General features: G+C 35.9%; 1 protein-coding gene across 1 annotated transcript in view; it reads left to right on the plus strand.

Moving 5' to 3' along the window:
• The window catches only part of TTC27 (tetratricopeptide repeat domain 27), a 137678-nt gene that overhangs the window by 89327 nt on the left and 35108 nt on the right, over window positions 1–13243 (plus strand). The window contains exon 11 of the mRNA XM_076334285.1: window positions 11938–12033. Within this exon, the coding sequence (XP_076190400.1) occupies window positions 11938–12033 (96 nt within the window). The remainder of the gene's footprint in view (window positions 1–11937; window positions 12034–13243) is intronic.

Genomic DNA, 13243 nt, shown 5'->3' on the forward strand with positions numbered 1-13243 from the left:
TATTGTAAATTATAGCGCTGTGGTTTTGTGATAAGACTTAGGCATTTTGACAGATGTGGAGATGTTTTTGTAAGCGATACGACCTACCATGCCTGAACTAGATTTTCAATGGCATAAATAATATTGTTTGTAGCTATTACGCACATTGCTGTGTTATACCTGCCCATTTTTCCAGACGCAGATCTGTGCAAACATTGAAGTTGCCTAGAAATAGAAACATGCAGTAAATGATTCTACCACAGAACACTTCATCTCCTGCTTTATTCCACTTTCCCCTGTGTAAAATGTGTGCAAACAAAGGTCATTAATAATGTTGCAAGTTCAGACACTTAAAAGTTATAAAATGCCAAATTAAAATACAATCTTACACTATTTCAGGAGCTCTCAAGCTGCACCTTGCCAGGACAATTCCTCTGGTCTGAAATCTGCCTTCTTCCCTCTGGTATTCCATTAAAGGTGCAGGCTGAGGGTTGGATGAATGGCCGAAGGCCCAGCAGACTCCTGAGCTCACTTTCTCTCCCCTGGAAAAAATGGTAGCAGGAAGTAGGTGGTGGCAGCTGCTGGTGGAGGAGTTAATTTGTCCTTCAGTCCTTTCCCTCTGGCCCAGGTTAGAGTATCTCAAGTAAAAGGGGGGCAGCTGAAAGCAAAGTGCATCTGTTCCTGTGGCAGCGGTGTGCTACCTCCTCCTGAAGATCTGCAAGAAAATTGCCTCCAGTGCAAGACTGGTACCATTAGAACTTGCAGCTGGTTCTCCTAGGTTAAGTAATTGAAGGCTATTAACACATTAAAGGGTGTATGTGTCACACTGTCATTTTGTTTCTACAGCCCATGGTTTTGTTGGGCAAGGTTTTTAGTATCCTGAGTCCATGTTTAGTTGTAGTTGCTCTTCTGAGAAGTAGCAGAAGATCTGTTGTTGTCCAATCTCTGTCCCTCAACCTGTTTGGTACAAGTGACCAGCACAGACCATAAAACTCCATCTGGCTGAATGAAAATTTTGTTTTGGTTTGGTTTCTTAATTGGTTGTGTACCAGACAGCATGTGCCCAATACTGCTATATAATTGTGGAAAGAAATGTATTTTTGTGGATTCCTCCTTTTTTGATAAAGAAGAACTGAGTCTTCAGGGGAGCTTGATGTGCTTCTATTTGAATATGTCATACAATCAGGCATGGAATATTTACTGCATTTAGAGTGTTTTCGTTTTTACTGGAAATCGAACTGATTTCAAGACAATTGTTGCTGAAGATGCTTATTTTCCTCTTTGGTGAGTAGATCAGTCATTAACAGAGAATGATAGGGGGTTTGTTTGTTTTTCCCTGATGTAGAGAGCTTTCCAGGAACATGTGAAGAACTGGATTGGATGTCTTTCAAGAAAATACATATATTGAAAACAGACTTCTTTATATGCAATTGCCTTTCTTTGGGATAGCTAAAGTTTAAACACTTTGCCTGTGTGTCATATTTCTAATGTACTTACCATCATAAACTCTATGGTTGCTGGGTCAGGCTCAGCTACTGGAAGAATGTGTATTTCCTGCCAAGTAATTTTTCAACAGAAACTACTGGGTATCAGTCAAGGTTTCACTGTATAGGGAAGCTGTTCTTAGGAATAAGTTTTGCTTGGGTGGGGGGTTTTTTTGTAAGACGGGAGAACAATGGGTGTCCCAAGATGTTTTCTGAGACATTCTGATCAAATTCAGGACAAAAGAGACTGAACTTGTCTGTCTTTTCTCTTCATACTCCTGGTCCCCTCACCAAATAACTAAAGATGTTCTTGAGATTTGCAACTGAATAAGAATAGTTGAAAAACAGATTTCAGCAAAAGAGCACTCTGCTGGTGTAAAAAAAAAAAAAAAAAAAAAAAAAAAAAGTTGGCTATTTCTAATACTGCAAAAAGAGCTGTTAGCGATTAGAGCAGCTGAATATCTGTGGTTTCAGGTTACGGATATCTAGATAAGACTAGACAATGTTTTTTTCCTCCTTACAGGCATCTAAGGACATCTAAGTAACGTGAATTATGCTTGGTATGATTGCCAGTAAAAAACTGCACTGAGTTACCTGAACAAATCACATTTTGTTTCGTGCTGTGTTTTTTTTCCTTGAGATTTCCATTTGTGTAACAGAATACCATCAAGTCTCTACCTTAGGTAGGAGGAAGCTGAAAATGTTTACATGCTTGCAATTAATAAAATGGTCTTCAGAACTTTTCCTCTGAAATTCTTTGTTTTATTTTAAGTATTTGTTGTTTACATTCTTCAGAAATGACCATCTAATTCCTAAGTTCTAATTAATTTTTTTTGCCATATACAAATGTTTATTTTGAATATTTATTTATAGTATGTTTACTTATAATATGTTTTGTGATAAAGCTTGAATGAAGCTTTTTCTGCTACTTACAGACAACTTGTCTTTTTTTTTTTATTGCTTGTGTGTATATATATATATATACACACTATTGTACAATTTACCATAAGCAAAATCCAAATGTGTGGTAGATGGTAGGTAGAGTCAAGTCTTCCAACAATAGAAAAAGTACAGGATGTTTCCAATAGATTATTATTCTTGAGCAGGGTGTTCCAGTTGGAATACAGAATAGGTTAAATAAGTCATACAGCAGCATGTATGTTTGAGTATCATACATAAACTAACAATGAAATACTGCATATAAAAGTTATTAAACTACCGGGTTCAGCTTGACTGTCCCCTTCTGTTTGTGGCTTTTCTGAGGAAAACTACATCTCTCAAAGAATATACCTGTTATGTATTACAAAACACAAATGTTTGACATAATTTATTCTATATAACACTTTATTGTAATGCCTGATGGGGACAGGGAGGAAAGACCACAGTACACCAGAACAGATGGTTTCTGGCACGAGATCAGTCAGATATTTAATAAATGTTACAAGCAAGTTCCTCCTTTGCTGAAAAATGGACACAACCTTTGTTAAAAAGAAGTTTATTTGCTTATACTTTTAAAGGGAATAACAGCCTTAAATGCATCAAACTTGAAACACTTTAGAAAATTTTCTAGGCATAATCTATTTTAGAGAGAGTACTGCATTATTCTCGGATTGATGTCAGGCGCAGACAATGAAATTAAACCTGTGTGCAAATGCCACAGAGATGGCTGTCCTGAAAAAGCCTGTACTGGCATTCTTCTCAGCCCAGAAACTTTAAACTTTTAAGTATTTGCTGAGGGATAGCTGATGCAGAGTTTCTTTAGCTGTTCAGCGGGAGAAGGAAATAGGAGATAGCAGAGGACAAGCCATAAAACAAACATTGCATGCTCAATACTATGAGTACTTATGCTCTTGAGAGACGGAGCATCTTAACTGAAGAATCCATCAAAATAAGCTACTAGAAAAATACTGTGGGGTGGATAGTGCTGAATTCAGTACAAGAAGGCCTCTTTTCTTTACAGATCAAGACTTCTGTGTCCAATCTAGGGTGGGAGGAAAAAAAGTAGTAGTTGGGGAATTAGTCTGCTGTTTAAAAAGGGATTACGCTAATTTGAAAGAATATGCATAGAAAATTTTTGTTTTCATCTCAATTAAAGGAAATCAACCTTTTTTCTTCTGTCTGTAAAGCTGCTAGAAGCTGGGGCCATTTTCTTGGGACTTTTTTAAAAAAGCAAATAACCTCCAACACTGAACATTGTGATTTCTTTCAATGTAGTGATTACGTACAATCAAGAAGTTTTTACCAAAACATTGGGCAAAGTGGTTAAAACACTGCTTTCAGTGCAAACAGACTTAGCTTTGAAAACTTGCAGGCTGAAGCCTTCTTCAATGTTTCAGTTAATTTTGTTTCAAGTGCTGCTTGTTTTTATAGTTCTAGGGTTGCATTGCCTTGTTAGTAGTTTCTCTCTGAAGCATCCTGACATCTTTGCAACTCCTGTGTTCTAGGTGCCCTGTAACCATTCATTTGCAATGCAAAGTAGGCAGTCAGTGCTATACAACATTTGAAAGTTAGCTTTAACAAATTTTAAACCAACTGTTAGTTCCTAGGGGGCAGTGGGATACATAGTCCTCTAGTTGGTTTAAATATACACACCATTTGAGGTCAATCCTATCAAGCAATAATTTCACTGGAAGAATGACTCAAAGAGTGAGCTTGCAAAGTAAGCAAAAATGGAAGTCTTCAAGGCTACAAGATTTTAATGAAACCAAGACTTATATTTGAATGAGGGGTAAAAAGAGGGTAAGATTTTTGCCCTTTTAAGCACTGAACTTCTGCAGAGTTCTCATAGAACATTTTCATCCTCCTGAGAATGTGAATAATGTAAAATCTCCAGTAAGTAGTGCTCTTCATCTTGGCATGTTTGCACAATGTAAGAAATGGTCTTTTTGAGTTTCCATGAATCACAAATCATAATTTATAATAGTGATCGCTGTAATAAATTTTCGTCAAGTATTTAATGTCATAATTCCCCTTTGAAAATTAGATAAATGAGAGGGAGGGTTTCTTTCTTGATGTTGAAATACATCCTTGTGTAATAGCTTTTGTTTTGTGTTTGGATGCTTTAGTTCTTGACTATTCAGAGATTTTCATCATTTAACAGAAATACATCATCTGTGAGCTTTTTAAAAGGATAGCTCATTATTTCCTTTAAGTCATTTTAGTTTCCAAGCAACAAAGTCCTGTCTTGAATGTCAAAATGCTGTTCTGAATAATGGTTGAATGTAGTAAGTCCAAATGTACTGGTTTTATGTCTTTTTATCTAGCGGTAAAGTTGGCAATCAATAAAGTAATCACTATTTGGTCATAATCTCCCTCATGAAGTTTAGACTAATCTCAACTGTTTTCATTTTTTCCACATTATATCCATATTTATCAACCAGAAATTATTCTCTCCCATTAAGCAAAACTTTACTGCATTGTTATATGAAAACTGTTTTTATTGCTTCATAGTTTCTGGCATTGCTTCACTGGAAGATTAAGTATTTTGACTATTGGATTTTAGAAGTCTGGGTATGTCTCAGTTTGTCCCAGTGGTCTTGGTTACAGGAGCTCTTAGGTTGACAAAGAGCTGTTGAAACAAGTTTGTTGTTTGGATTATAAATATAATTTTTTGCTTTCTTTTAAAGTAAGCTTACCAAAAGAGTGTAACTCAAGATCTAATTATGTATCCACAAGGTACTAAAATACTTGTAGTACATTAGAAAAGCTTGGAATATCTGATCTCATTCACAGGAAAGAAAATTCAGAAAACCTTAATTTAACGATGAATCTCTGGAAGTTTTACATAAGTCTGTAAATATTACAGGGTCCACAAGAGCTGCTTGTCGCATAAGCTTAAAAAAATGCCCACTTTTTGTTTCATAAATACTAAGCAGTAGAAACTTTATCTGTGTGACCGAGCTCTATGGTAAGGAATCAAAGGAGCTTTTTGATGATAAATTCTCCTATTTATTCGTAATTTGTAAAATAAGCTTATGAATAAAATAACTTTGTAATTGTACAACCACAGAGTTACACATGTAGTTGCTGTTACTTTTACAAAGCTTTCCTCTGCTTTGTTCTTGAGTAAATAATGTAGGTGAGCCCAGTTCGGTTTGGGCCATAGACCCGCTAAATTCTTAGAAACCATAGTAATAATGAGATGAGATAGCAGGATTGTTTTCCCTACAGATTCGTTTCTATTTCTTACCCCCTTTGTCTCCAGACACCTTTTTTCCAAGCAGCGGAACAATTCCAACTGTGTCTTGGCACCATCAGGCGCTTCAGTGCCTGACCCATAAGCCAAGACCCACCCAGACAGTCCCAAAACTGGTGTCCATACTTCGGCACTTCAAAAGGTATATAGGTTCTATAAGTAAAGGCAGATGCCCAGAGTTGGCCATTTGTAAAACCTACATTATCTGTTTAATTTTTAATCCAAGATTAATATGCTAATTTGTTGTATTGTACATTTTTTTGCAAGGCTTTCCTTCTCCCTTTCTTTCTTGAGGATATACTTAATTTTTGACATTCTCCTAGTATACTTTTGTCAAATGGGGGGCTAGGGTGGTAGGTGTTCAGCAAATACAACAATAGGTTTCACTGCTATGTAGTTTGTAATTTTCATAAGCTCAGCAAGCAGAGCAAAATGGGGAAATTTGTATTAGTTTTGACATCTGAAGGGAAAGCTTCCTGTTTATGGTATATGCTGGTATATACTTACCTTCTAAACCTAAACATGGGTCAAGAGTGGCCTAAGCAAGAGGCTGAAAAGCTGAGCAGACGGTGGCCAGAAGCAGAAAATGGATTAAATGAGTGGAGGGTCAATCTTCCTCTTTTTCTTTTTTTTTTTTTTTTTTTCTGTAAAGAATAGGTGATGTTGGTGCTGGGGAGTAGCACTGGAAGTGAGACAAAGCAGGGGAAAATACAGAGAGATACAGAAACAGTGGTATTTTCATCATCTTTGAGTACATGAAAATTAATTTGCATCAAGTATCATTTGGCAAAGCTTACGAACAAACTGTAATCAGCAGTCATAGATGCAGATGCTGAAGCTTGGTGTTTTATAATATGAAGGAGGAAAACATTAAGGAGGCTGCACAGTTTGCTAAAGATTGTTGACTTTTGCTAAATAAACCTACCCATAGAGCACACGGCTGGCAGGAGAATTACTGGAAGAAGCACGGAGCTAAGGGAGCAGCTAGAATACAAGAGCCAGTAGAATTGTGACATTGACTTGCTGATTATAAAACATACAGAGGTAATGGACCGAAACAGAAGAAGGGCAAGGAAAGTGCAAATAGGTAGTTAGGCAGAGTGTGAAGAGGTCAGGCTGATATGTGGGATTTTCAGGAGGAGTCTTCAGACTTGGGAGAAATTGAAGAAAAAGGACCCCAGAATCACAAGAACATCATGAAAATGTTGTGTATCTGGAGTTTGTGTTAGGAAAGACCGAAAGGTACTTTTCCATTCATCCTCTTCTCTCTGCCTGGAATTAAGGTACCAGTTGGGTAGTACATGCTGGACCATGGCGATAGTGGGAAAATGGAATGTATGACAGTATCAGTTTCCTTTGGCATAAATCAAGCTAAATCCATGTTAAATATGGTAAAAACTTGTAAGAAGTGGAACATCTTAGAGTTGTTAGAGAAGGAGAGCAAAAGCAAGGCAAGATAATGCCACAGTCAACATGTTGGTCAAGGTTAGGTGATAGAGAAACGTTGTGGTTTATGGCTTTTGGGAGCATTCGTGTGGGTGGACGGTTGCCACTGGAGTCCCAGCGGTATTAACCAGGGATTGATTCTGCCAGACTGACAAGAGCTCTGGACTGAGAAGCAGGAGAAGACTAGAAAAAACTTCTCTAATCTTCCTGCCTACAAAATCATAAAGAGGAACATCAAGTGTACCAGGATAAATCAAAGGGTATGAGGGAATATAAGATGCTAACAAGGGTAGAGATGATGGTACTGATAAGTGCATAGCAAGTAATCAGGTACTAAAGTAGTAAAAATTAATGTTTTACATAGGGTGTGGTCAGTGGGAAACAGCTGGATGCCTGGTTAGCAGTGGGAGAAGGCAGGAAAACAAAATAAACAAGCTATGACTGTTGACGCAACTTGTGAAACAAGCTTTTGCTCAGATGAAAGAAATACGGTGGAACAATTGTGACTGGAACACTAAAACTGGAAATGCTCTTGTCAGAAAAGATAGGTAAAGGGAAAAGTGGTGCAGTCACATTGTGTATTACTGATATGAAAACCTGGGAAGAAGTGACATGAAATAGCATGGATAAAATGCTGTCTATGGGTGAAGACTAATTTGAGGGAGATATTTTATTGGGGCCAGCAATGTTAGGTTTGGATATGGACCAGACAATCTTCAGTGTTATTGGGGAGAGGGATCCAGATGGAATTAAATAGTTGCTGCACAAACAAAAGTGTGATGCTGTTTTCAAGATGTTTTTGATAAGTAATGAGTATCTTGCTCTTTTCAAAAGACACGGGTTTGGGGCTTGTTTGTTTTTTGGGGGATTTTTTCCCTAAATAATCTTGGATCAGGAGATCCTTCAGGTGAAATGGAAGGAAAAAAAGTTTGCATTTAGATACAGTATTACATAGTAAGGGCCTTTTTTTTTTTTTTTTGAGAAAGTAAGTAAACTATTTCATCTGGAATAGAGGTTAAGAATGAAAAGATGGATGTGAAGGTCTGCCATTTATTTACCTCAGACACAAAAAGCTACCTGAAGATTGTATTTTAACAAAAGGGACAAAACTTTGTTGGAATGACTTAGAGTCATAGAATATCTCAAGATGGAAGGGACCCATAAGGCTCATCGAGTCCAACTCCCTGCTCCTTGCAGGAATACCTAAAACTACACCATATGACTAAGAACTCTGACAGGCTTGGTGCTGTGACCAGTTCCCTGGGGAGCCTGTTCCAGTGACCGACCACCCTCTCAGCGAAGAACCTTTTCCTAACGGTTGGACTCAGTGATCTTAAAGGTGTTTTCCAACCTAAATGAGTCTATGATTCTAATGTCCAGTCTGAACTTCCCCTGACGCAGCTTCATTCCATTTCCTCATGCCCTGTCGCTGGTCAGCAGAGAGAGGAGATCAGCACCTCCCCCTCTGCTGCCCAGACCAGTAAGTAGGTTGAGAAATCAGATAGCATTACATCACAAGAAAATGACATCCCAGTGACCAGAAACTGTAAAGGTGTAGTGGTATTTCCAGAGATTAAGTACAGAGATAGGGTCTGGCTAAAAAGAAAAAGCTATTAACTCTGTCAGCCACAGAAGAAAAGGACGGTAAAAAATGTGGAGAGGATAAAGAGATTGAAATTTAGGTAGGCTCAAAATTGAAGCTGATATTGTATCCTCAGGACCATAGTGATATAGTATAACCATATGTTATACATATGTTGAACATAGAGGCAAAGCAAGGGTGTGCAATGGGAATGAATGTATGGAGATGATATCCAAGGTGGAAAAAATACTTTACAAACTTCATGTACTCAAGTCATGGATAATTACTAGCTGACTTTGATTAGTAAAGTGATTAGACTGAGGTTGATTAGTAAAGTGATAAGAGCTCTAATGTGATCATTTCAAATTAACATGGTATACTTATCCCAAACACAGGCTACTTATTGTACTTCTTAATCTCTTACCAAAGATGGGGAGAATGAATTGTAGTTTCTAGAGCTGTCTTTTCCTGCTTTCATGTGGCAATAATGTAGTCTTCGCTCGTGATATAAAATTCCATCAAAACCGTTCAAGTTTTTGTTGTTTCCAGACTGGATTAGTGTATATCTCTGTACTGTGTTTTTTGACTTCAGAACTCATTATCTATGGCAGCTCAAGCCTTGGGGAAAGGGTGTGTTACATGGTGAGGGGGGTGATCTGTTAAGCTTAATGTTTTTAAATGTTGCATATGGAAGAACTCATGTCATTTAGAGTTGTGAATTTTAGTTGGTTTCTGTTGTAGTTCTGTTTAACAACTTTCAAGGGAGGAGTTTGAGGCTCGGGTTAAACTAAGACACCAAGTTTCAGTTTAACTAAAAGACACCAAATTTTGACTGTATTGCAAATATGTTATAATTACATAGATTTTTTTTTTTTACACAATATTTATCTTGAGGATTATTAATGAGAAAGAATGCTCTCTTGGCAGTGCTATCTTGCTCATTTTATTGATTTATTGTTCTGTTATTAGATATTACCTGTGCAATAAGGTTAGGATTCTCATTTCCTCACCACTATACAACCCAAATTTTATTTCTTCAAGCATAATTCAGAAACATAGAGTTCAGCAATTTTTGAGTAATTTATTTTCTATACTTCACTAGTAGGCAGAACTATCAGAGCTTATTTTTTCAACATATGAGAGAGTGCATAAACCATGCATTTTAATAACTTTTAAGTTCATTAGCATTTATACTTTCCTAGGGAATGTGTAATATGCATATGTTCTACCTACATTTTCAGGGTTTTTTTTAATTCTGAACAGAGTACAGTGTTTCGGGAAGGGAGAGAACTCTACTTGCTAATAGTCATATTCTCCTACAACATGTCATTTACATTAGGCTTTTCTGCTTAGGAAGCATAGAAAAAATATGGCCACAAATTTTCCAATAAAATATGTTGCTTTTGAAAAACTGTTTTTCTTTGAATTCCAGTTTTTCCTTTGGAACATTAGAAATTTAAAAAAAAAAAAAAAAGCTAAAACAAGAACAAAATGTTTTGATTGACTTAAAACATTTTCTGCCTTCTATCTCCTGTTCTCCTCAAAAAATTATTTTGCAGGACATATTGAGGATTTTCTGGCTTTGCTCAGGCTTAAAGCGATCATTATTTTTAAATTTTCCAACTGTAGTTTACTACTTTGTCTGGTCTTGTAAAATGATTACCCAAGGAATTGGACAATTTTTTAGTTTGATTTTTGTTGCAACAGAATATAGAAAAATGTAACTCTGCATAGCATTAGAACATTTCAGCAGAACTAAAACTGCAAAATATGATTTGTTATATAGTTCGTAGTCAAGTAAACTGTAATTAAATAATATTACTTCAAAGGTTTTATTTGAATCTGACTCCTTTTGGATTGCTTGGAACTGTGTAAAGGAATGCGATTTTATTAGTCTGTCCCTTTCCTTACTACAAATATGCCTCAGCCATTTTCTTGGGATAGGTTTCTGAATAATCTCTAGGAACAGGTCTCTGGAGATAATTTTATGAGAGAGAATGTGAATAAGATTGAATATTTTAAATATTAGTATTTAAGATTAGGAGGTTAAGCGTGAATTTAAAGCCTAAATTATTGCTGCCTGTTGTGATTTTTTCTTATTAAAAGAATGAAGCCACCTGATAAATCCCATTAACATCAATAGCAGTTACAAGATGCTTAGCAATTTAAATCATATAACTGATTAATTTTACACAACTATTATTTGCATTATTGATATAGGTTGGGTAGTCAGCAGTTGTATTTAGAAAGAGAGAGAAAGAAGAGATCCTATCCAATTTTTGCTTTTGTTTGGGAATCTTTGCATTCATTTTCCATGCTGAGCAAATTCTGAGAACCTGTCTAGTTCCTTCTATAAATCTTTGACTGAGTTATATGCGAGACTTGGATAGATGAATCATGTGAAGGCAAGTAATTTAATATTCCTTTATTTATACCTCTGGCCTTAAATTTGCTAGTTTAGTGATGACTGGCATTTGAAGAGAGTTTGTCCCTTATCTTAAAATTTCTAAGCAACTTTCTGGCTGTAGCTACCTTTTAATATTTTATTTTTCTTGCTATTGAATTTTGATTTAAGTAACGTCATCGTGGATTTTCAGAGAAAAAATTAGTGCAGAAGCTGCTGCACTTCTGCTATGCAAAAGTTACTATTCTCTTTCAAAAGGTTTCAGAATAAAACATTTCAACAATCCAAAGATCCACCAAATGGAAAAAAAAGCCTGAATTTAATTGTACTCCAAGTCATAATAATTTATTCTGTATTAGAACTGTGTTTCCAAAAGCATGGTGCACTGTAATATGTTTGTCTTTCTCTTTTTAATAAGAAATTTCATGCCTAAAGCACATCAATACTATCTTAGACAGGGAAAAACTAGCTAAAGGATTGAAATGCATTAGGCAAGGTCACTTTAGTATTTGACACAGTTTTACTTTGCAGGTATTTATTTGGGATTGTAAATTTGATTCTTATTCCTGTTACATGCACTTTGAAATATGAATCTCTTCAAAGCTGTTTTATTTATTATTAGCTGTAATAAAGAGTTTTTACATAAATGTTTATTACATTTTCTTACATGGGGTAATAAAAAGACTTGTAGCATATTATGGTGTAAGCTTACTGGCGTTTAGTGTTACCTTTAATATTTCTCCATTATGTCAAGAATACTTAAAATCCTGAATGTTTTGAATATTTTTTTCTTTTGGTTGACTAAGTCTAAGTAAATACTGAATCAGAATATACTTTACATTTACAGGCACTTGCAGACCAATTTCAAGATGCAAATACATCGGTATCTGAACGCATGAAGATTTTCTACTGTTGTCAGGTGCCTCCACACTGGGCCATACAGGTGTGAAGTAATCCCATTTGAAGCTTTACTTAAAAGTCTGTGTTTCTTATTATTTTTGATACTGCATGACTCCAAAGTCCAGAGAGTGTGATACGATCTTGAGTTGAAACACTGTAGAAATAAAGATGTAACCTAACAACACACCAGGTTTTTCTGGAAAGAAATCAAGTTCTACAGTGTTTGCTTTCAGATGTCTTGTTCTGTCGTGCACAGAAGTAATTGCTTGTAGTGCAATTCTTCTTTACTTTCCTTTTTCCTTCAGTAAAAAATGGACCAAAACTTTCAAGCTTCCAATATATCTCCTGTAAAAATAATCTTGCCACTGTCTTACTATTTATTACTGTTTTACTTATGCTACTATTACTTGCATCTTTCTCATCTTTTAATGATCACTCACTTTGGGTTGTTTTCAGGAAGTGGATCATGGTCAAAGCAGCCAAATTAGGAGTCAAAAGTACACTGAAGAACTCCTCGAGCTGAGAAAGTTTTATTTTCGAGACATGCCCCTTTTTACTATTGCTGACAGGATATTTTTTTTCCAAAACTACACTGTTTATCTTCACAATAAAATCTTTCTAGAACAGAAATCTACACATTAGTGTCTTATCTGATGATGCTGTATTTAACAAACTTAAGAAAACTGTTTGCATCACATACCTCCAAAGGTGTTCATGTTGTTTACTTTTGATGGTGTTTTATTCCTTTTTGATTTCTAACCTCAATGCCTATCTTCTCCTAGCATTCTCAAATTATTCCACACAACCTTTTAACAGGCACTTGCAATAAAACTAGCAAATGTGGTTTTCATTTCCAGTTGTCAGAGTGGCACTTTTCAATCCAAGCCAATTTTCCAAGCCAAAGATAGAAATACTAAAATAGGGATTTATAATGGAAGATGGCTGCAGTCTTCTAGTCATAGTAATGAAGAGGCATTGCCTATATAAATTTTACCAAATTTGACTCTGAGTAAATTTAATAAAACATAAATAAGATTTAGTTCCAGACACTGGAATGTAGGTTTTTTTCCTAAGTGATTAATATCAAGCTAACAAATAATTACTTTGTTACAGATTTTCAGTTTGTTATGTATTTATGTCAAAGAACTGTAGCCAGTTCGTAAGTTTTTGACTACCAGTCTATGTCTGTAAGGTGAATCCTTGGATTTGTAACAGATACTGAACCCAAGCCTATAAAGAGAGGTCCATGACAT

This window comes from Aptenodytes patagonicus, chromosome 3, assembly GCF_965638725.1.
Source record: "Aptenodytes patagonicus chromosome 3, bAptPat1.pri.cur, whole genome shotgun sequence".
In the NCBI taxonomy this organism is placed as follows: domain Eukaryota; kingdom Metazoa; phylum Chordata; class Aves; order Sphenisciformes; family Spheniscidae; genus Aptenodytes; species Aptenodytes patagonicus.